Source organism: Populus trichocarpa, chromosome 7 (genome assembly GCF_000002775.5).
Source record: "Populus trichocarpa isolate Nisqually-1 chromosome 7, P.trichocarpa_v4.1, whole genome shotgun sequence".
In the NCBI taxonomy this organism is placed as follows: Eukaryota; Viridiplantae; Streptophyta; class Magnoliopsida; order Malpighiales; family Salicaceae; genus Populus; species Populus trichocarpa.
This window is the reverse complement of record NC_037291.2, coordinates 2937930-2962368: the sequence shown is the minus strand read 5'-3', so window position 1 is coordinate 2962368 and position 24439 is coordinate 2937930. Positions and strand designations below refer to the sequence as shown.

At 37.8% G+C, this 24439-nt stretch overlaps 1 protein-coding gene across 1 annotated transcript; it reads left to right on the top strand.

Annotated features, from left to right (window-relative positions):
- On the top strand, positions 1-24439 carry LOC7477980 (salicylic acid-binding protein 2). Its single transcript, XM_052454441.1, has 5 exons — positions 1-305; positions 10885-10909; positions 23456-23571; positions 23698-23808; positions 23910-24439. Exons 1-5 carry the CDS (start codon positions 72-74, stop codon positions 24186-24188), a joined length of 765 nt encoding a protein of 254 aa, XP_052310401.1. The 5' UTR covers positions 1-71; the 3' UTR covers positions 24189-24439.

The following is a 24439-nucleotide window of genomic DNA, read 5'->3' as shown; positions in this document are numbered from 1 at the left end:
ATAACGTACTGTCAATTAAAACCAAAAGCCTTTACTTTTTTTATAGTACTATCAATCACCAAAAAAAAAATATGGGAGATAGCAACAATCAAACAACGCATTTTGTTTTGATCCATGGTTCAGCTTCAGGAGCTTGGGCATGGTACAAGGTGAAGACAATGCTAGAGGCAGCTGGGCACTCTGTCACAGCCCTTGACATGAGTGCATCAGGGGTGAACACAAAAACACTGGAAGAAGTTGTTACTTTTGATCAGTATAATGAGCCCTTGATCGAGTTCATGGCCAACTTAGCTGAAAATGAAAAGGTTGTATTGGTGGGTCATAGTCTAGGTGGCTTAAACGTGGCTTTTGCTATGGAGAAGTTCCCAGAGAAGATTTCTCTAGCTGTTTTTGTTACAGCATTCTTGCCTGATATCGAGCACCGGCCATCGTATATGTTAGAGAAGGTAGCGCAATTTTTATTTTATTTTTTGCATTTAATTAAGGCCCTTAATTGATTGCTTTTAATTTAGATGATGAACAAGAGTGCCCGGATCTGTTCTGTTTAAGGTCCAACAACACAACCCACTGAGCAGAGATATGACGGGCAAAACCTTTTGCTTAATTCAACAAGGAAAATTCATAGCATTAATGCACATGAAAACATGCAAATGTAAAGGCATGTTTTTACCAATCATCTCTAACTTTAAATTAAACCCTTATACATTTTGTTCTTTCTGTTAGTTTATTGAAAATAGCCCAGCCGTGGCAGACGGGTGGCAGAGTGTAGTGTCTTCAACCGCGGGATATGAGACATTCATGAAGTCCACTGCTTTTAACCTTGCCTCCCCTGAGGTACGGCTCGTGAATCTGATTACAAATTGATTTTCGATCTTGGACTGATCTGTTTGACTGTAATAACTAGTGTAGTGATGATATATTTTTCTTGTTTGCAGGATCTCAGTCTCCAAACGCTTTTAAAGAGATCAGGATCATTGTTTCTTGAAAGTCTGGCCAAGGCAAACAAGTTCACGAAGGAGAAATTTGGATCGGTTGTGCGAGATTATGTTGTTTGTACTCAAGATTTATTGGTGGTTCCGTCATTGCAGCGCTTCATGATTGAACACAATGAGGTTAAGGAAGTGATGGAGATTCCAGCAGATCATATGGCAATTGCTTCTAGGCCTAAAGAACTCTGTCAATGTCTTCTGGAGTTCGCACGTAAGCATGCATAGATTGTTGTTAATTGGTGCGCTAATTATAAATGTAATAATGTGCAACATTTGTATCTAGTTCTAGGCTGCCTATATATATGTAATAGGATGGCTGTTGAAATAAAATAAAGAAGAGATAGATGTTGCCTTCATTTTTAGATTTGCTCTGAGGAATATTCTTTGAATTGCAACCGCACCATACGTGTCTTCATTATTTGTATTTGTATTTGTATTCTTTTCCAATTATGAATAATAAACATGATTGATTTCTAGTCAAGTTGGCAACAAGCACTCTTAATAAAGCTAGCTACCACTTCTTCACCCGCCGATGTAGGATATTACAAAACACATATCCATTGATAAAATACTCATTGTAGCACTTCATTTTTCTTTTAGTAACCAGGCTTAGTAAAGATAATGAAACACAAACATTCTTTTCCATTTGATAAACCTTGTACATTAAGTACAATAATGAATAGTAAACAAGAATTCTGTAATGAAATTCAGTACCATGATAGATAATGAGTTTATGATAGTACTTACATGTGTTTTGAACCACATGGCAAATTATTCATCTTGTAATCGAAAGATTTAGGATTCGGTCAGCTGTGATTTATTAGACAGTAAATATTGTCGATGTTGCCTACAAGGTTTTCAAAATTATATGAGTTTGTGATATAACAATAAACAAATAGTCCATTTATAACAAAGTTTAAGTAGTATATATACTTACTGAATAAAAGGTCTCGGTTCATTGTAGTTAAATAACACATAATTGTGTACTTGTTTGAACTCTATTTCAGACAAATATCTTCCCCATACAACATTTTTAGGTATGGGTCATCCAGGATTGGAGAATACTGACAAGTTCTCACTCGAAGACACTTCACCTTCATCATCATGCCATGGAACACAGTAGATTCTCGTTCTCAAATAAGGCTTGAAATAGTACAAGTTAAATGTTGAGATTTCCTCAACAATATAGGCCTCACATATCAAAGCCTCAACAGGCGCCTTGTTCTTAACCTTTTTCTTAAGATTGAATAAGTACCTGCATGGAATTAAATAAATATTTTAAATTAAAAAAACAATGAAAATACATTAACAATACATTGCATCTATAATATCTAACCTCTCAAATGGACACATCTATCTATATTGGACTGGGCCTCTAACTTTTGCCTCATATGGTAAATATATGGGTAAATGCTCCATCGAGTCAAAAAACGATGGAGGGAATATAATCTCAAGTTTGCATATTGTCTTGATGATATTCGTTTCAAGCCTCTCAATGTGAAGTGTTTGCAACTTGCTGGAGCATATATCTCTAAAGAAATGACTGATCTCTGTGAGTGCATCCCATATCCCTTATGGCAACAAATCACGATAAACTAATGGAATGAGTGTTTGCATAAACATATGGCAGTCATGGCTCTTCATTCCATACAATCTGCATTCCTCTAGATTAACTAACTTTGATATGTTCGAGGCATGTCCATCAAGAAAACACAGACTCTTAAGTTATTGGTAGACTAGTAGTCGTGCATTCTTCTCTAAGGCAAAGCTTGCTCTGGGCTTTGCGACCCGTGACCCATAAAAAACCAACTCCATACTTTTACGGTTACAAAACAATGCTATATCCATTCTAGCCTTCATATTGTCCTTTGTCTTCCCTTTCACATCCATGATCGTGTTGAAAATGTTCTTAAATGTGTTCTTTTCTATGTGCATGACATCAAGGTTATGGCGAAAAAGATTGGTCTTCCAATAAGGAAGCTCTCAGAAAATACTTCGTTTTACCTAGTTGTGGTTCAAATCAAAACCAGAAAACTTCTGCTTACCGCACCTAAGCCCCACTCAACCAATGATTGTAATATTTTTTTCTCCATATCTAAAAACCAAAAATGATTTCTTTTGGCTTGAAGATAATTTCGAGACACGTCAAAATTAAAGCTTTCACTTTACTGCTCCAAGAAATACGATCCTAAGCAATAACAAAGCTGGAAGTTTTTGTCCTCTCCTTAGCCACTCTACAGGACAGAAACGAAATGTCCTTGGTAAGAATCAATAGTGAAGAAAAGGGGAGAAATATCAATGGTTGAGATTCTCTTAGCTTACACAATTAATTTTGAGTTTCCTCATCTTTTTTTTTACCTCTTCATATTTAGTATCTAGAATTGTGACCTACACTCAAGGTATTTTTTTTTTTTGTATTACATAAATCAATTTCTTTATATAAAAAAACAACAAAAACCTTTCTTTCCAAAATACAATTTCATTTTAATTTGCATACGGCAAAGTCTCTCAAAACTAAAAATAAAAATCTATTTGAAAAAAATAAAAAAATTCATTGTATGATTTAGCATTTTTTTCATAAACCAAAAAAATTCAAAAAATATCTTTGCACGAATTCATAAATTTAATAACCACTTTATTGAATTCATGAAAACTTGACCAATATTACAAAAACACCAAAATTTTATTTTCTTTTAATACATGACATTATGAACTTATAAGTAAGAAATATTCCCAATATTGAACAAAAAGAAACTTTTATTACCTTGGCTTTAGAAATGTTAGGTTTTAACCTGATAAGATAAGAATCTCTTTACTGATGAGGACTTTTCTTAAACCTTATACATACTTTTAGCATGTATGATTTAGCATTTTTTTCATAAACCAAAAAAATTCAAAAAATATCTTTGCACGCATTCATAGATTTAATAACCACTTTATTGAATTCATGAAAACTTGACCAATATTACAAAAACACCAAAATTTTATTTTCTTTTAATACATGACATTATGAACTTATAAGTAAGAAATATTCCCAATATTGAATAAAAAGAAACTTTTATTACCTTGGCTTTAGAAATGTTAGGTTTTAACCTGATAAAATAAGAATCTCTTTACTGATGAGGACTTTTCTTAAACCTTATACATACTTTTATGAGTTTTAGAATGACTAGGTTTTAACCTGATGAGATGAGATCTCCTTACTAAGAAGGACTTTTCTTAAACATTAAATAAACTAACGAATAAAAACACGACTTCAAACAAATAACAAAGCAACTTACTAAAGATGTTTTTAGAATAGTACGTGATGAAGTCTGTTTCAAGTAAAATACTTATGGATTTTCTGAAAAATCTCTGCATTGACTAGTATTAAATGTCCTAGTTATCTTAAATTTAGATAATAATTTTTTTTCCTTTTAAATTAGCCACCCAAAAGTCACAGGAGTATTTTGCATATTATATAAATTATTCATCATAGGTTACATTTGCAAAATGTAATATTAATCCTACTAACATCAACAATTTTAAAGTTAACCTAAAGCGTGTACCTTCTTAGAACTCTCAAGCCTCTCTTTTTTTTTTTAAAAAAAAAATACCTAGATCCCTTATCATTTGAAAAAAAAAGCGTTGAATTCATTTGTATAATTTTAACATTTTAATTTAGCAAAAAAAAAAAAAACACACACACACACACATATATATTAAACTTCAGATCCGGAATGTGTTGGGTGTTTTTTTAATCATTAGAAAATAAAGGGCGGGACTAAATTTAAAAAATCATAAATTGGAGGCCTTATCTTGCAAACAACTTTTTGGTTTAGAAGGAAAGTTACAAGAATTAGAAAGGACTACTCATGTTCAAAGTAGGGTAAAAACAGGATACCCATTGTTATAAACATCTAATTAAAGATTTGAAAAGTAAAGGAACAATGAAAGTATTTTTCATCGTCATCACGTTCGGTCAAACTCCTTTTTTTGGGTGAAGGTAAACTTATGTGGTGATCATATCCAGTTATTAGTACTCGGACATCTCTTACTTTTCATTATTCCAATCTATGAAATAACTAATTCAAAAGATAATTGTTGCACGGAACCTGTTACGAAAACGAAATAGATTTCCTGTACATACATAAAATTGTTTGGAACGACTACTCATGTTCAAATTAGGGTCATATTAATTTGAAGCTCTTCCACGACGAAAACATGGCGGCTTTTCATCTTGAGTATATGAGAATTTTCCTAAGAATTTACAGAAGCAAAATAGAAGAAAGAGTTGGGTTTGTATTGAGGAGTTAACTTCTCCAAGAACAAGTTATCTTCTTGGTCATATTATTCAAAGTTCTTCAACGAAGAAAGCATGGCTGCTTTTCATCATGAATATATATTTTTAATCGTTGAATTTCATGTGACTTGACATTTCCCACTTTCAACTTTTCAACAGACGGTACTCTCTATATATACCACCATGCAACGACATTACACAATCAAGGCATTACGAAAATTAATATTACGTCCTGTCAAGCAAAACCAAAAGCCTTTACCTTTTTTTATAGTACTATCAATCAACAAAAAAAAAATGGGAGATAGCAACAATCAAACAACGCATTTTGTTTTGATCCATGGTTCAGCTTCAGGAGCTTGGGCATGGTACAAGGTGAAGACAATGCTAGAGGCAGCTGGGCACTCGGTCACAGCCCTTGACATGAGTGTTAACATGTAACTTCAGTAGTAGATACAGAGAGGTTGAGTGAGAGACGAGAGAAAAATGAAAACCTTATTAACCTTCTTCTTTTCTGTTATTCAATCTCATTACTTTCTATAGTTAGTTAGTTATTTATATATACATGCACTGTAACAACTTAACTGCATGTAACTAACTTTTCTAACTAACTAACTAACTAACAGATTTATTAACCAATATTACACTTGTCATTCACTGTACTCTAACATCCTCCCTCAAGATCAGGCTCGTGAAGAAGTAAGCCTGAGATTGCAGCAATGAGTGCGAAATAGAGGGGCACTCAACCCCTTCGTGAGGATATCTGCAAACTGTTCCCGTGAGGAGACAAATTGGACTGACAATTGCTTCTGTGAAACACGTTCACGAACAAAATGCACATCAACCTCAATGTGTTTGGTCCGTTGATGCTGAACAGGATTAAAGGATAGAGCAATGGCAGAGAGATTATCACAGAACATAACAGGAACATGAGGTAAGGTAATATGCAGGAAGACTAGTAACTGCTTGAGCCAATCCACCTCAGCTGCAGTAAAAGATAACGCACGATACTTAGCTTCTGTGGATGATCTGGACACGGTTTGTTGCTTCTTGGAGGACCATGATATAGGATTGTTTCCCAAAAAGATCACCAAACCAGTCGTGGAGCGTCGGTCATTAGGGTCCCCTGCCCAATCAGCATCACTGAAAGCCTTTAATTGCAAATCTCCCTTTGTATAAGAAATACCAACATGCAGTGTGCCCTTAAGATAACGTAAAATTCGTTTCACAGCAGTGAAATGAGACACCATTGGATTCTGCATAAATTGGCAAACTTGATGCACAGAAAATGCAATGTCAGGACGTGTAAAGGTCAAGTACTGCAGAGCCCCTACAATGCTGCGATATACTGTAGGATTAGGATATGGTTCCCCATCCTCTTTGAGTAGGCGATGATAAGGGAGACATGGAGTATCACATGGTTTAGCATCAACCATCTCAGATTTAAGCAGCAAATCCTCAACGTATTTAGATTGGGACAGAAACAGACCAGTAGAGGTGTGAGTAATCTGTATGCCCAAGAAATAATGAAGGGAGCCTAAGTCCGTGATATCAAACTCAGTAGTGAGAGCTCGGATAACCTGTAAGATTGCTGCAGATGCACTGCCTGTGATGATAATATCGTCCACATAGAGTAGCAGCACTACGATATGAGGACCAACATGCTTGACAAACAAGGAAGAGTCAGAATAGGTTGTGGCAAAACCTAAGGAAGGCAGAAACTGAGTAAATCGATCATTCCAGGCTCTAGGCGCCTGTTTTAGGCCATAGAGGGATTTATGCAGTTTGCATACAAGCTGAGGATGCAATACATCTTCAAAGCCAGGGGGCTGAGACATGTAAACTTCTTCTTGAAGGATGCCATGCAGGAATGCATTTTTGACATCTAGTTGTCTGAGGGGCCAACTGAAATGAGCAGCAAGTGCAAGAACCAGGCGGACGGTGGCAGGTTTCACCACAGGACTAAAGGTGTCACCATAATCCAAGCCAGGTTCTTGACTAAACCCTTTTGCAACCAGCCGTGCCTTGTGTCTAGCAATAGATCCATCCGAATGACGTTTAATCTTGAAAATCCACTTGCATCCCACCAAGTTCCTTTTTGCTGGTAAGGGAACAAGACTCCAGGTGCCTTGAGTATGTAAGGCATGAATTTCATCTTGCATGGCCTGTAACCATATAGGAGCTTTGATAGCAGATTTGTAAGTAGCTGGTTCTATCAAAGACAGATCAACTGCACTGGAGTCCTGAATACTGGCTAAGAAGGCCTTCCGTTTATTAATGCCACTTTTGCTTCTGGTTTGCATAGGATGCAAATTTAGAGAAGGAATGGACAGGACCACTTGCAAGTTGTCAGGAGTAAATGCAGTAGAACTGATACTAATATCAGGCGCCACAGGAGGAGGAGAAGAAGCTTGAGTGGAAGCAGTAATGGATCGAGGACTAGGAGAAACTGTAGATAAAGCAGGTGTATGGTAGGAAGGAGAACCAGGGAAGGAAGGAATAACTGTGTTCTCTGTATTAACAAGAAGCACAGGACATGTGGAGGAGGAATATGATGGTGAGGACTGAACTGTGGGTGAGGAGATATGGGAGGATTCAGGATATGGAAATTGTTTTTCATCAAATATAACATGTCTTGAAACAAACAATCGCAGAGTAGGCACATGATAGCACAAATAACCCTTGTACTTGATGCCATATCCAAGAAACACACACTTTGATGTTTTTGGCTGCAGTTTGCTATGATTATAAGGGCGAAGGAGAGGAAAACAGGCACAACCAAAAATCCTAAGGTGATTAAGAGCTGGGGAAGACCCAAATAACATCTCAAAAGGAGACTTGTGAAGAAGAACTGGAGTGGGCATTCGGTTGATGAGGTATGTAGCTGTTAAACATGCATAAGACCAAAATTGAGATGGTAATTTGGCAGTGTGCAATAGAGTTATTGTGGTCTCCATAATATGTCTATGTTTCCTCTCAGCTACCCCATTCTGTTCAGGGGTGTGTGGACATGAGAGGTGATGAACAATGCCTTTGTTAGTGAGAAATTGTTTCAGACGATTGCAGGTGTATTCCCCCCCCCCATCAGTCTGTAGAGTTTTAACAGTGGCAGAGTGTTGTGTAACAAGATAGGAATGGAAGGCAACAAATGTAGAAAACAGATCAGACTTATTGACCAAGGGAAATAACCAGCAATAACGTGTACATTCATCAACAAAGATAGTGTAATATTTATAACCATCCACTGAGATACATGGTGCAGGTCCCCATAAATCAGTATGGATAGTGGAAAATGGAGAAACGAATGTATGATGATGCTTAGGGAAAGGCAGTTTGCTAACTTTCCCTGCAAGACAGGGATGACACATCATAGGGGAAGAAGTTTTAGGAACATGAATATGAGCTTTATTCAGCATGAGAGAAACGACAGAATTTGTGGGATGTCCTAACCTATGGTGCCATAGATTGGACTGAACAAGTTGGCCAAGAAATGCCTGAGCTTGTGATGGCTGAGTAGAAGACGCTGGTGAAAAAGCATGGATAGGATATAGGCCATTACTGCACAAGCCTCTGTAAAGAATCCTCCTGGTGGCTTTGTCCTGAATCCAAAAGCAAAATGCATCAAAAATAAGCCAGCAATTATTATCAAGGCAAAGCCGATGGACTGATAATAGATTCTGAGTTAATTGAGGAACAAGTAGCACAGAAGCCAACTTGAGTGAAGACATAGAAGAATTAATGACAGACTGACCAACATGAGATACTGTCAAACCTTCACCATTGGCAGTTTGAATTGTGTTTGTGGTTGGATATGGTGAGGCCAATGTCAGATTATTCAAATCTGCTGTCATGTGATTAGTGGCACCAGAATCAGTGAGCCATACTTGAGAGGATCCTGAAGCATTGGATGCTGGCGGTGCAGAGTTGACCATGGTGTGCATGGCTTGCATAGTAGGCTGTGAGTCTGGAAAACGAGCAGAGGAGAATGAGAGATGTGGTGATGGGGCTCGATATGAGGAATGCTGCATAGTTGGTGATTGTGTGGGATAGGACTGCTGAGAAGGATAAGCAGGAGTAGGATGCATGCCAATATAGTTTGGTCCTTTGTCATTATAGAAGCAGAACCAGGTAGTGTGATTAGGTCTGCCACATATATGACATTTAGGTTTCTTATAAGAAGAAGCATCACAAAACGGGGCAGTATGTCCCTCAGAATTGCAGAGTTGACAGATTGGCATCATGGATGCAGGGTGACTGTGAAATTGCTGATTAGGTGAAGGACCAAGAACGCCAGGATTAGAGTGTGGATGTTCATTTGCCATAGAAGGAAACACTGGTCTAGAGTGAAAGTGTCTTGCTCCTTGAGAAAAACGACCTCTACCAGTGTTTCTATTTCCACTATAAGGCTTAAATCCTCTGTTAACAGCCTGAGATGAACTATGATTCATAGAAAAACCTGTAGTTGCAGCCATTGCTGTCATTAGAGGAGCATGAGGTGATGCCTCTACAATCACTTCCTCTGCAAGCAATTGTGAACGAAAATCATGCAATGAGATCACACTCTCTCGTCCCCTTATAACACATCTAAATGTGTTATACTCCATAGGCAAGCCATTGAGAGCCAGAATAACTATATCTTCATCAGCAAAGTATACACCAGCAGCTGAAAGATAGTCCCTGGCTTCTTTAATACGATGAAGATATTGTGAAATCGAATCTGCTCCTTTTTTGATTGTTTGTAGATTAGATTTCATCTGAAAAATGCTGGTTCTAGATACTGTTGAAAACTGCTCCTTCAGTCGATTCCACAGATCCTTGGAGCTGGTGCTACCAATTGCACAAGACATAGCAATAGGAGATAATGTAGCAGTGATTAATTGCATGATGGCTCGGTCATGCATTTTCCAGACTATGAATTCATCATTTTGAGAAGAAGCGATTCCAGACTCGCATGAAGCTGAGCTGAGTTGAGGTGGACAATGAATTGATCCATCAACATATCCCATAATGCCATTGTTTTCAAGCAAAAGTTGCATCTGAAAGTTCCAATTGAGGTAGTTTGAATCATCCAGCTTGACATTAACAGACGTAGGAATAGAAGGAATGAGAGCTGTGATTGGAGATTGCAGAAGTTGAAGTTGTGAAGCAGTCACCATTGAAAGATTAGCAGATTATCAATCAGAGATCAGAATGTGGAGAAGGAGCAGATAGAATGCGGAAGCAATCAGAAAGGATCTTCAAGCGTGAGCTATGAGCTCTGATACCATGTTAACATGTAACTTCAGTAGTAGATACAGAGAGGTTGAGTGAGAGACGAGAGAAAAATGAAAACCTTATTAACCTTCTTCTTTTCTGTTATTCAATCTCATTACTTTCTATAGTTAGTTAGTTATTTATATATACATGCACTGTAACAACTTAACTGCATGTAACTAACTTTTCTAACTAACTAACTAACTAACAGATTTATTAACCAATATTACACTAGTCATTCACTGTACTCTAACAATGAGTGCATCAGGGGTGAACACGAAAACACTGGAAGAAGTTGTTACTTTTGATCAGTATAATGAGCCCTTGATCGAGTTCATGGCCAACTTAGCTGAAAATGAAAAGGTTGTATTGGTGGGTCATAGTCTAGGTGGCTTAAACGTGGCTTTCGCTATGGAGAAGTTCCCAGAGAAGATTTCTCTAGCTGTTTTTGTTACAGCATTCTTGCCTGATACCGAGCACCGGCCATCGTATATGTTAGAGAAGGTAGCGCAATTTATTTTATTTTGCATTTAATTAAGGCCCTTTAATTGATTGCTTTTAATTTAGATGATGAACAAGAGTGCCCGGATCTGTTCTGTTTAAGGTCCAACAACACAACCCACTGAGCAGAGATATGACGGGCAAAACCTTTTGCTTAATTCAACAAGGAAAATTCATAGCATTAATGCACATGAAAACATGCAAATGTAAAGGCATGTTTTTACCAATCATCTCTAACTTTAAATTAAACCCTTATACATTTTGTTCTTTCTGTTAGTTTATTGAAAATAGCCCAGCCGTGGCAGACGGGTGGCAGAGTGTAGTGTCTTCAACCGCGGGATATGAGACATTCATGAAGTCCACTGCTTTTAACCTTGCCTCCCCTGAGGTACGGCTCGTGAATCTGATTACAAATTGATTTTCGATCTTGGACTGATCTGTTTGACTGTAATAACTAGTGTAGTGATGATATATTTTTCTTGTCACCTGTCAATGTTTTCATTTAGGTTACCCAAACTTGCAAAAAATAAAATCATTAAACTTTTAATGAATTCAATTAAGGAGGAGAAAAATATATCTCTTCAATCAAAACTCCATTTTCTTATTCATGTTTCTTATTTGTTTTGATGAAAATATTTTCTTATAAAAAATAATTTTTTTAAAAAATATAAACTTATCAAGATATGAAAAGCATGTGTCAATAATCTTAAAAAATATCTTAAAACATTTCAGGAATCCAAGGATCCTACTAGACAAATCTAAGGGGTAACTCCTAAACCATATTAATTATATTCTTATGATTTACCCCAACACATTCAAAACTCCCTCGATCCAGGAGCCTTACCCGTCATTCGAAGTCGTGCACGTCATGTCAATAAAAATCTAAATGGTCTATGTTATCAAATGACCAACCTTAATAAAAAAATCTAAAAGGTTCCATGTTTGACATAATTAGCAATAGGATTCGATCAAAAGATATCTTGATTATAGACTCGAATTAAACTTAGTAATGATGGGGTTTGAAATTTTCAAATCACAGGGCATACACTTCTTGATGGTAGAGTTGAACTTTTTTATAGTAGAGCTTGAAATGTTTTTGTTGACAAGGCTTGAAATTTTCTGATTGCAAGGCTTACACTTCTTGATGGCAGAGTTGAACTTTCTAATGGTAGAGCTTGAAAATCTTTTGATGACAAGGCTTGAATTTATGATTGGAGGGGTTGACGATAACATCAACTTATTGTGATTTATTTACGAAGCACAACTTGTACATTTTGAAAGCATAATATTCCTTTTTATGTTGTCTTCATCTTCTAAGGCCTTCAGCTTTAGAAATGTTTATAACTAGGCATAAGCTTACATGAAATGTTTAAGTGATCACAATACCTTCACTGCTTACCACAAGTTTGTCTTCTATGTTCTCCTATTTTGACAACTGAATAAGTATGGTTTATCGATCTTACTAGCTTGGCCCACATTGACTCTTCTTATCATTGCCCCCTAACTAAAGCATGAGGATTATTGTAATAGAAGGAACAGTTTATACACTGTTGTTGTGCTCTTTTATTAATCAACCAAGCTGTACATATATAGGTTTAATAGAAACTAATCAACACCTAAACACAAGGAAGGATAAGACGAAGACTCATAGTCTTAAGGAAGTTTGAACTGTTGCTGAATACAAGGGAGTTTAAACATGAATGATTTGATCTTCATTCTGATAATGTTGATCTTCATTCTGATATGCCCCCTCAAGATAGGCCACGACTAGAGAGGCCAATCTTGTCACGCAAATTCTGAAATTGAGATCGAGGCAGAGGTTTAGTGAGAAGATCAGCAAGCTGATCTGCTGAGGAAACGTGTGCCACACGTAGAACACCAGTTTGCACTTGGTCACGTAGAAAGTGATAGTCAATGGCTACATGCTTCATCCTGGAATGAAAAACCGGATTGGAACTTAATTGTGTGGCTCTAATATTGTCGCAGTAGATGACTGGAGTGTGGAGCAATGTAACACAAAGCTCTGAGAGTAAGGAACGAATCCAACACAGTTCAGCTGCAGTAGCAGCAACTGATCTATATTCTACTTCAGTAGAGGACCTGGCTACAGTTTTTGGTTTCTTGGAGCTCCAGGAAATGAGATTGCTGCCAAGATAAACAAGGTTGGCACTGGTAGAAGAGTAGTCATCTTTGTTACCTGCCCAATCAGCATCCGAGAAGGCGTGAAGTGAGTCTGATACAGCATGAATGGAGAGTGGAGAGTTGCGTTTAAGAAGAAGTCCATCATGTGGTGTACCACATAGATAACGTAAAATCCTTTTAACACAATTCCAGTGCTCATCAGTTGGAGCATGCATGAACTGGGACATTCTATTAACAGCAAAAGAAATATCCGGACGAGTGAGTGACAAGTATTGAAGGCTGCCTACAACTGTTCTGTACTCAGTGGGATCTGAGAGAAGCGATCCTGAGGATAATGTAAGTGAAGATGAGTGTGTTGGCAGTGGAGTAAGAACAGGTTTTGACATTTCCATGTGTGTTTTATCAAGCAGCTCCTGGATATATCGACGCTGGGAAAGGAGAATGCCTTGACATTGAGGAATAACTTGTACACCAAGGAAGTAGGAAAGATTGCAAAGATCTTTGAGAGAAAACCTTTTAGCTAGACAAGAAACAAACTGAGATACAAGGTCTGCATTATTACCCGTTAGTATAATATCATCTACATACACTAAAAGGTATAGCAGTTTAGTATCAAGTTGCAGAGTGAACAAAGAAGTATCAGAATGTGATTTCTGAAACCAGAATCCATGAGAAATTTGCGCAACTCCTGATACCAAGCCCTGGGAGCTTGTTTGAGGCCGTAGATAGCCTTGTGAAGTTTACACACATGAGTTGGATTATCAGAGTCAAGGAAGCCAGGTGGCTGAGCCATGTAAATTGTTTCTGTTAAGGTACCTTGGAGGAATGCATTGTTGATATCTAATTAGCGAAGAGACCAACCATTTGCAACTGTTATATTGAGCACCAGGTGAATAGTGGTTGGCTTAATTACTGGACTGAAGATCTCTAGATAATCCACACCCGGTCTCTGATGAAAGCCTTTGGCCACAAGGCGCGCTTTGAACCTGTTAACAGAGCCATCAGGATTGCGCTTGATGCAAAATATCCATTTACAGCCTACAAGGTTGTTCACATTAGTTGGAGAGACAAGTTCCCATGTTCCATTGCGAATAAGGGCATTGTATTCGTCTGACATAGCATTTCTCCAGTTGGAATCTTGGAGAGCCTGGGCAACAGTTGATGGTTCTGAATTTGGGGAAGAGATTAATTGTGTGTGAAGGTTTAGTTTTTGAATAGGTTTGAGGATATTATTTTTGGCACGGGTAGTCATGGAATGGTGAGGAGGTGGCGGGGAGGCTGGTTGTAAGACAGGGGAGGGAGGTGTTGGAGAGTCAGCTGATAAAGTTGGTGATGAGGTAGCAGCAGCAGAAGACAATTCTGGTGTAGGGACGGCTGGAGTGTAAGAAGGCGGCTGGGATGAAAGGGGAACAGAGACTATAAGAACTGGTGGCAACCATGAAACTACTATAGTGGAAGTGGGACGTGGAAGCATGCTGTGGAGATTAGTATAAGGAAAAACAGACTCTACAAACTTGACATGACGAGAGATAAAAGTTTTGGAAGTGGATGGTTCAAAACAAAGATATGCATGTTAAGATAACGAGTAGCCAATAAAGACACAGGGTTTGGATTTGGGTTCTAATTTGTGGGATGAATATGGACGAATCCATGGATAGCATAAGCAGCCGAAACTTTTTAACCTGGAATAGTTGGGTGCTGTTTTGAAAATTAATTCAAATGGACTAGAGAGATTTAAAGTTGGGGTAGGCATCCTATTAATGAGGTAAACAGCAGTACTAAAGGCATTTCCAAAATGTTAATGGAAGGGATGCATGCGAGAGTAGCGTGAGGCCAGTCTCAACAATGTGACAGTGCCTGCGTTCAGAATATCCATTTAGCTCAGGAGTATAAGGTGGTGTGGTCATATGAGTGATCCCAGCTTTAGAAAGAAAAGTTCTGAGGCCTAGATACTCTCCCCCATTATCAGTGTAGAGAGTGATAATGCGGTGTTGAAAATAATTCTCAACAATGGCTTTATACCGTGTAAAAACTTCATGAACATCAGATTTGCGTTTAAGGGGATAAAACCAGACATATTTGGTAAAGTGATCAACAAATATAACATAGTATTTGAAGCCATCAGAAGACAGAATTGGAGACATCCAAACATCAGAGAAAACAATTTGCAAAGGATGTGTGGATATAAGTGAAGAATTAGAGAATGGTAACTTATGACTTTTATTGCAGAGGCATGCATTACATGAGAAGTCAGAAGTGATAGACGAAGATGATTCTAAATGAGAACTAGTGAGGATGTGTTTTAAAATAGGAAATGCTGGATGTCCTAAGCGACTATGCCAGGTCGTGCATGTGGTTTTGGTGGTGGAGAAGGCTAGAAGTGGTGGAGACTGTGGTTTGAAAGCCGACCATTCATACACTCCGTCCTTAATACTGCCCTGGAAGAGAATTGCCCCCGTTTGAAGATCCTTCACAAAGAACAAGGATGGTAAGAACTCGACAGAAACATTATTAGTGATACAAAACTGATAAACAGAAATCAAGTTTCTCTTCATAGTGGGTACACATAGAACATTAGACAATTTAAAGGATGATGTAGGAGAAGATAGATGTGAAGAACCGGTGTGTGTAATTGGAAGATTGGTACCATCGCCTATCATAACATCATCGGATCCACTGTAAGGAGAGTGCATAGATAAATTCTCCAAATTTGATGTCACATGGTGAGAGGCACCACTGTCGAGTAACCATGTAGGAGAGGTGGATGAGGTGTTGGCAACAAAGTTTACACGTGGCTGCCAAGGAGAAGCTGAGTTGTGTGCTGCTAAAGGCTCATTATTGGAGGCAGGAATCGGAATGAGCTGAAAAGAAGGACAACGTTTGGCTGTGTGACCCTGAATGCCACATATTTGGCAGAAGCCTTGATATTGTCGTAGGGGAGGGCGGGTAGGACGATAGGCAGGGCGAGTGTTTGAGGTGAAGGGAGGCCTGAAAGTGGTGGGAGGGGAAGAACGCCAATATTATGGAGTGGCAGGGGATGGATGAGGAGGGCGAAAAGTGGAGGTTGGGCGATTACCACGCCATGCATGAGAAGTCTTTTGTGTAGGATTGGCTGTTATGGGAAGGGGTGTTGCATGGGAGGAGGACATGGCTTCAAAAGAAAGAAGCTTCTCATGCAGTTCATCAAATGAAATGGAAGTGTCACGTGCTTGCACTACACGAACAAGTTCTTTGTAGTCATCATCGAGACCATCCAGAATTTTTCAGTGAGGTCTTCTGGATCCATGGGTGCACCTAATATAGCCAGTTCATCAGCATTGGCTTTGACAGAGTGAAGAAATTCAGTAATGGTCCGAGATCCTTTGGATGGATTTTTGAGCTGGTTTTTAACTTGTTTGATGCGGCCACGTGAAGGTTTAGCATACGTGTTGGCAAGTATGGTCCATGCTTCTTGAGCAGTCCCTACACAAGCAATAAAAGGAATAATGGTAGGAGAAATAGAGTCAATCAAGGCATTAAGCAGAAGCTTATCCTGACGAATCCAAAGTTTATGAGAGGGATTTGTTGTGGTGATGTTGTCTGCAGTAATGGTGTTGGGAGGGCAGGGTGTTGATCCATCGATGTATCCAATGAGATCATATCTAATGAATAAAGTTTCAAACTGAAGCTTCCAGGAAATGTAGTTTGTGGATGTGAGTTTGAGAGGTGTTTGTGCAGTGGTATTTATTGTAATGAGAGGAACCCCATGGTGTGGAAGGTTGGAAGAAGAGATAGTAGCTGCTGAGTCGATTTGTGTGGTCATGTTTATGTTTTGAACAAGAGGATCGACAGTTTGTGATAGAAGAAAGAAGAAACTAATGAAGAATAGAATTAGGCAGCTCTGATACCATAATAGAAGGAACAGTTTATACACTGCTGTTGTGCTCTTTTATTAATCAACCAAGCTGTACATATATAGGTTTAATAGAAACTAATCAACACCTAAATACAAGGAAGGATAAGACGAAGACTCCTAGTCTTAAGGAAGTTTGAACTGTTGCTGAATACAAGAGAGTTTAAACATGAATGATTTGATTTCACTCTGATATATTGTTCATTATTCTATATTATTATATATCATTACCACATGGATTTCTTCTATTTTTAGCTTTTGACGGAGTTCTTCAAAATTAATTGCCCTGATCAATTGATCTAGTTAAAACATATGCAAAAAACTATTTTTAATTACAAAATAAAACATAAGGTTAGAAAATTACAAAAATACCACTAGTGTAGGGAATTACCATTTCGACCCTAGTCAGATATATAAATTACATTTATGCCACTGACAGTGTAACTCACTATTCACACGATGCACCATCATAGACGGCTCTGTTAGGATTAAGGTGAGGTGGTGGCGCGTTGACTAGCTAAGCTAGCATTTATTGACCTCTTCAATCCCTGATGATTGTTGTGTATCTCACATAAAAACTATGGAGGAAGAACAACAATTGAACCCGATGGATATCGACCATATTGTGAAAAGGTAGATTTTAGATGGATTCATAATTGCCAATGAAGTGACTCATGGGGTCAAATGGAAAGGAGATCATGGTTTCACTCTCAAGGTTGATTTTTATAAGGCTTTTGATTCACATTTATGGGTAAAGGAATATATGGGTTTTGACAACAATTAGAGATCACTTATTCATAAATACGTTTCAAATTCTCATATAGCCATCTTTGTTAATGGATCACCAAGTCAAGAATTTGGAGTCAAGCATGGAATATGACAGAGAGATCCACTTTCACCCTTTCAGTTTGATATAGTAGTAGAGGGATTAAGAGCTCTATTTGAAGGAGCATATTCATATGGTTATTTTAAAGAAATTGGGTATGATTAGGGATCGAGAATCACTCAATCATCTTCAGTATGTTAATGACACGCTAGTTTTTATTCCAAATGATTACTATTCTTTGATAGAAGTAAAAAGAATTCCAAGATGGTTTAAGTTTGCTTTAGCTTTGTAAGTGAACTTCCATAAAAGTTTCTTAGTTGGCATTGATTTGGATGTTGAGTATACATGTGGTATGAAAAGCTCTATCTATTGTAAATGGGATAAACTACCTGTCAGGTATCCAAGCCTTCATTTGGGAGCCAACCCCAAAAAGATATCAACCTAAAATCTTGTCATCTCTCAGATTCATGCAAGATTGGGTGTGTGGATAAGCAAGATTTTAAACATGGCTGGCCGTATATATTTGCTAAAAACATGTTGAACTCTTTACCCTTATATTACATATTAATCTTTCTCATGTCAAAAAGGGCGCACAAATATTCATAAGATCCATTCAGAGATGATTTCTATGAGTTGGTACCTCGAATGCAAGAAACATATGTAAGGTGGCGTGGAATCTAGTGGTCAGAGAAAAAAAAGAGGTGGTCTAAGCATTGGATCTTTACAAGGCAAAAACAAAGCCATGGTGATAAGTGGTTGTGCAGGTTAGGAGAGCAAGATAAGGAAGGATGGCAAGATATTATCAGAAAGAAGTGTTGACCTTACTTTGAGAATGGACTTCCAAGCTTTAATCATTCACTTTCAGACTTATGGCAATGAATTTACTCCATAATCAACCGTGAAGGATATGTACCAACACCTTGAAAAAAATGTTGTTTCTACAAATTGGCAATGAGAAAGGAATAAGATTTTGGATAGATTACTAGTTGGAGAATTGTAAACACCCAACAAAAAAAAGTAAAGCCAGAAACGACTCCATCATCGCTGCCGATTTCTAAATCGGCAGCGACATAGTTTTTTATGCTGATTTATGAATCGGCAGCGACACAGTTTTTTGTTGATTTGTGAGTCGATAGTGACACAGTTTCATCGATGATTTTTGAGTTAAAAGGGCTGTGTACGCTGATGAATCCATGTGCCAGCCGTGGAAGCAGTTTCAATGATGATTTCTAAGTCGGCAACGACTCAGTTTTTGTTGATGATGTAAAACCCAACAAAAATTAGTGTTGGACCGGCCTATTCTAGGTGAGAATAATAAAGGACATGACCACTTTAGAATGACCTAAAAGAGGGATAAGAACAACCTTATCCAGCCTTCGAAACACCCCTTCACATTTTAAAGGGGTATAAATGTAGCAAAGGAGAGAGAATGACCTTTGCTCTCCCCAAAAACAACTTGCCAGCATCATTGGCTACATCAACCTCTCTTCCCAAAGCAAAGCCAGCAAACCTAGTTGCATGCACCCCCATGGAACGTGAGAGAAGAAGGGAGGATTAGAGAAAAGCAGAGGTGGTTGAAGCCATCAAAGAAGAAGGAGTTTAGAACTCTCCTTAAAAACCAGCCAGAAAACACCACTACAGCCGCCACTCCCTCAAGAAGAAAACCTAGCAACCAGTTGTATGTACATTCTTTGAGTGTTAGAGAGGAAATGAGAGTTAGAGAAAAACATAAATGGCTGAAACTATGGAAGGAGAAGGAGTGTAGGAGGCCGACTGGTGCAGTTGGAGAAGGGAGGAAGAAAACCAAAAGTAGAGGGGAAGAAAAATTGTTAAATCCCTTCCTAAAGTTGTTGAAAACCTGAGGTATGAACCATAAGCTTTCTCCCCCTATTCTTGGGACATTAGGATCGAAAAAGAAGAAGAAAACCCTAAGAAAATGGCCTAGGATTTTTACACCAGCTGTGAAGAAAACCTAAACAAGAAAGAGGGATGAAAATGGGGCTGAATGGAGATTTAATTCAAGAACATTTAACAAAGAAAATGGATAAGTTTGAATGTATAAACTTACGAGAGGACCGACCATAATAAAAACTGGATAGTATATGAATTTCCTGTGATGAAATGCATAGATGGAAACTATGTTAGAGTCATGTATTCTACTAGAGCTAAAACAGAACATATGCTTGTGTTTATGACAGAATTTCTGCATATGTGAATGTTGAAATTATGTGAAAATGTGTTAGAAAGTGTTATGACCCGAATTTTACTATCATTTGAACCGTAGAAGCATGTGGAAACCTTGAGTTTGTGTGTGTAATGGATGAACTTGTTTAATTAGGAAGCAAATGGTTATATGTATGAGTATGATTTTTATGTTGTTGGCGATACTATTGTGTTAAACTTGATAAAATGCATGCAAAAGATTGGAGAAAAGAGGCATATATGCTTCGACCGAGAATAGGACCATTAACGAAATCTCACATGATGAACCTCCATAAGTTGATGTGAAATAGCATGAATGTAGGACTTGTTTACGTGTCGTTGAATTTCTACAAATTGTATTGATGAATTTTGGATAATACCATTAAGGACTTAAAGTGATGTTTAGGGGATTCTTTGTAAGAATATGTATGTTGAGAATTGGTTATGTATTGTTGATGGTCTTGTGATAAAACTTTGAATGCGATTGAATTTTTATACGTGTTCAAACTCGGTTGGGGATGAGTTATGAAAGGGGGTAAACTAACATAGACCTTATGCTTAGTTAAGGGAAAGAGAAAAATCATAAACAACTCCATCATTGCTACCGATTGTAAATCGGCAGCGACATGAGTTGCGTTGATGATTTCTAGGTCAGCAGCGACTCAGTTTTCATCAACGATTCTTGAGTCAGCAGTAGGCTGTGTGCACTAATGATTCCAGCGTCGGCTACAGACATGGGTTGCTTTGATGATTTCTAGGTCAGCAGCGACCCAGTTTTCATCAACGATTCTTGAGTCAATAATTGGTTGTGTGCACTGACGATTTCAGCGTCAGCTATAGACATGGGTTGCGTTGACAATTTTTGGCAGCGACTCAGTTTTCATCGACAATTCTTGAGACACTAGTAGGCTGTGTACGTGAATTATTCCAGCATTAGCCTTAAAAATGTGTTGCGTTGACAATTTCTAGGTCGCCAGCAACTCAGTTTTCGTCAATGATTTCTGAGTAAGCAGTAGACTAAGTACGTTGACGATTCCAGGGTCACCCGTAGAAAGGTGTTGCGTTGATGATTTCTGGATCTACAACAACTCAATTTTCATCAACGATTTTCGAGTAAGCAGTAGACTAAGTACGCTTACACCTTCTCGTGTCAGTAGTGAATTAGTTTTCGTTGCCAATTTATGTATCAGTAGCGAACAAGTTTTCGCTGCCGATTTATGTATCACCAGCAAACTAGTTATCTCTGTCGATTTATGTGTCACCAGCGAACCAGTTTTCGTTGTTGATTTTTATGTCACCAGCAAACAAGTTTTCGTTGTTGATTTATGTGTTACTAGCGAACCAGTTTTCGCTGCCGAATTCTATGTCACTAGCGAACCAGTTTTCACTGCCGAATTCTATGTCACCAGCGAACCAATTTTTGCTGTCAATTCTGTGTCACCAGCGAACCAGTTTTTGATGCCGATGTTCTGTGACAGACTTCCATATTAGAATTGACTTAAATGCCTGGAACGAATTCATTGTATGATTGTGTAATATGTGTGGAACACTGGAATGTGAACATGTGGATTCTTGAAATATGTATGGTGATGAGTCATGTGATTTCAAAATGCAAATGTGCTGATTTGTGACCATTGATGTGTTAGGTGGTGTGACCGAGATCGGACCTTCGACCGGGCAAGGACACCCCACGGGAGGAACAAGTAGGTGGTTTCCACCTTTTTTTTGTATAATGTAAATGTTCTAAAATAAATTGTTTGACGATGATATATTATTAAGTTGTTGATGAATGGTAAACCGATTATGAAATGTTAATTGAGTTGTTGATGAACTTGAGTTGTTGCCGAATGTTAAACCGATTATGAACTGTTGATTGAGTTGTTAATGAATGTTAAACCAATTATGAAATGTTGATTGAGTTGTTGATTAGCTTCGGCTAATGGCATCCGAGATAGATGACCGGGTTGTGATTGATGATTAGCTTCGACTAATGACATCCTACGGGGATGCCTGAGATCAATTGATGATTACCTTCAGCCAATGACATCCTAAATGGATGGCCGGGTTTTGTGATGATTAGTCTCGACAAATAGCACCCTAGAGGGATGGCCGGGTTGATTATGATGATTGGGTTCGGCTAATGGCATCCTAGATAGATGGCCGAGTTGATTATGATGATTGGGTTCGGCTAATGGTATCCGTGAGAGATGATGGGTTTGATTTTGTGATTAGTTTTGGTTAATGGCATCCGGGACGGATGACCGAGTTTAGATATTGCGATTGACTACGGCTTAAATGACTAAAAACATTGAATTCATTTATAAAATTTTAGTATTTTAATTTAGCAAACACACATATTTATTAAACCTCAGATCCGGATGTGTTGGGTGTTCGTTTTTCCTTTAGAAAATAAAGGGCCAGTTGTTAGAAAATAAAGAGAGGGACTAAATTTTTTGTTTAAAAGAAACTTAGAAGGAAATTATAAAAGTCTGAAACGACTACACGTGCAAGTACAGTAAAAATAGGATACCAAGAACCAATATAATTAACTATTGAAAAAGTAAAACAATGAAAGAATTTTGTTTGAATTTTCAATCTTGAACTGATCTGTTACGAAATATGTTCATTTTCCTGAGAAATTACAGAAGAAAAATAGAAGAAAGAGTTGCGTTTGTATTTGAGTAAACTTCTCCAAGAACAAGCTATCTTCTTGGTCATATTATTTGAAGTTCTTCAACGAAGAAAGCATGGCTGCTTTTCATCATGAATATATATATATATATATATATATATATAATTGTTGAATTTCAAAATTATTTTTTGCACTTCCTCCCCAATATTGCATGTTAATACCATCAATGATCGAACGCATGACTTGACTTGTCAAAGAAAATAATGCCTAGGAGTTCTTGATCAAAAAAAAAAAAAAAAAAACATGTGACTTGACATTTCCTACTTTCAACTTTTCAACAGACGGTACTCTCTATATATACCACCAAGCAACGACATTACTAAGCACACTCAAGGCATTACGAAAATTTTACGTACTGTCAAGCAAAACCAAAAGCCTTTACTTTGTTTATAGTACTATCAATCAGCCAACAAAAAAAAATGGGAGATAGCAACAATCAAACAACGCATTTTGTTTTGATCCATGGTTCAGCTTCAGGAGCTTGGGCATGGTACAAGGTGAAGACAATGCTAGAGGCAGCTGGGCACTCTGTCACAGCCCTTGACATGAGTGCATCAGGGGTGAACACGAAAAACACTGGAAGAAGTTGTTACTTTTGATCAGTATAATGAGCCCTTGATCGAGTTCATGGCCAACTTAGCTGAAAATGAAAAGGTTGTATTGGTGGGTCATAGTCTAGGTGGCTTAAACGTGGCTTTTGCTATGGAGAAGTTCCCAGAGAAGATTTCTCTAGCTGTTTTTGTTACAGCATTCTTGCCTGATACCGAGCACCGGCCATCGTATATGTTAGAGAAGGTAGCGCAATTTATTTTATTTTGCATTTAATTAAGGCCCTTTAATTGAAAACATGCAAATGTAAAGGCATTACCAATCATCTCTAACTTTAAATTAAACCCTTATACATTTTGTTCTTTCTGTTAGTTTATTGAAAATAGCCCAGCCGTGGCAGACGGGTGGCAGAGTGTAGTGTCTTCAACCGCGGGATATGAGACATTCATGAAGTCCACTGCTTTTAACCTTGCCTCCCCTGAGGTACGGCTCGTGAATCTGATTACAAATTGATTTTCGATCTTGGACTGATCTGTTTGACTGTAATAACTAGTGTAGTGATGATATATTTTTCTTGTTTGCAGGATCTCAGTCTCCAAACGCTTTTAAAGAGATCAGGATCATTGTTTCTTGAAAGTCTGGCCAAGGCAAACAAGTTCACGAAGGAGAAATTTGGATCGGTTGTGCGAGATTATGTTGTTTGTACTCAAGATTTATTGGTGGTTCCGTCATTGCAGCGCTTCATGATTGAACACAATGAGGTTAAGGAAGTGATGGAGATTCCAGCAGATCATATGGCAATTGCTTCTAGGCCTAAAGAACTCTGTCAATGTCTTCTGGAGTTCGCACGTAAGCATGCATAGATTGTTGTTAATTGGTGCGCTAATTATAAATGTAATAATGTGCAACATTTGTATCTAGTTCTAGGCTGCCTATATATATGTAATAGGATGGCTGTTGAAATAAAATAAAGAAGAGATAGATGTTGCCTTCATTTTTAGATTTGCTCTGAGGAATATTCTTTGAATTGCAACCGCACCATACGTGTCTTCATTATTTGTATTTGTATTTGTATTCTTTTCCAATTATGAATAATAAACATGATTGATTTCTA

Excerpts from the sequence above, each read along its gene's own strand:
- LOC7477980 (XM_052454441.1), top strand. The coding sequence starts at position 72 with ATGGGAGATAGCAACAATCAAACAACGCATTTTGTTTTGATCCATGGT. Across the intron at positions 10,910-23,455 it reads ATTGGTGGGTCATAGTCTAG|GTGGCTTAAACGTGGCTTTT; the intron begins GTGGCTTAAACG and ends GTCATAGTCTAG. Across the intron at positions 23,809-23,909 it reads TTAACCTTGCCTCCCCTGAG|GATCTCAGTCTCCAAACGCT; the intron begins GTACGGCTCGTG and ends TCTTGTTTGCAG.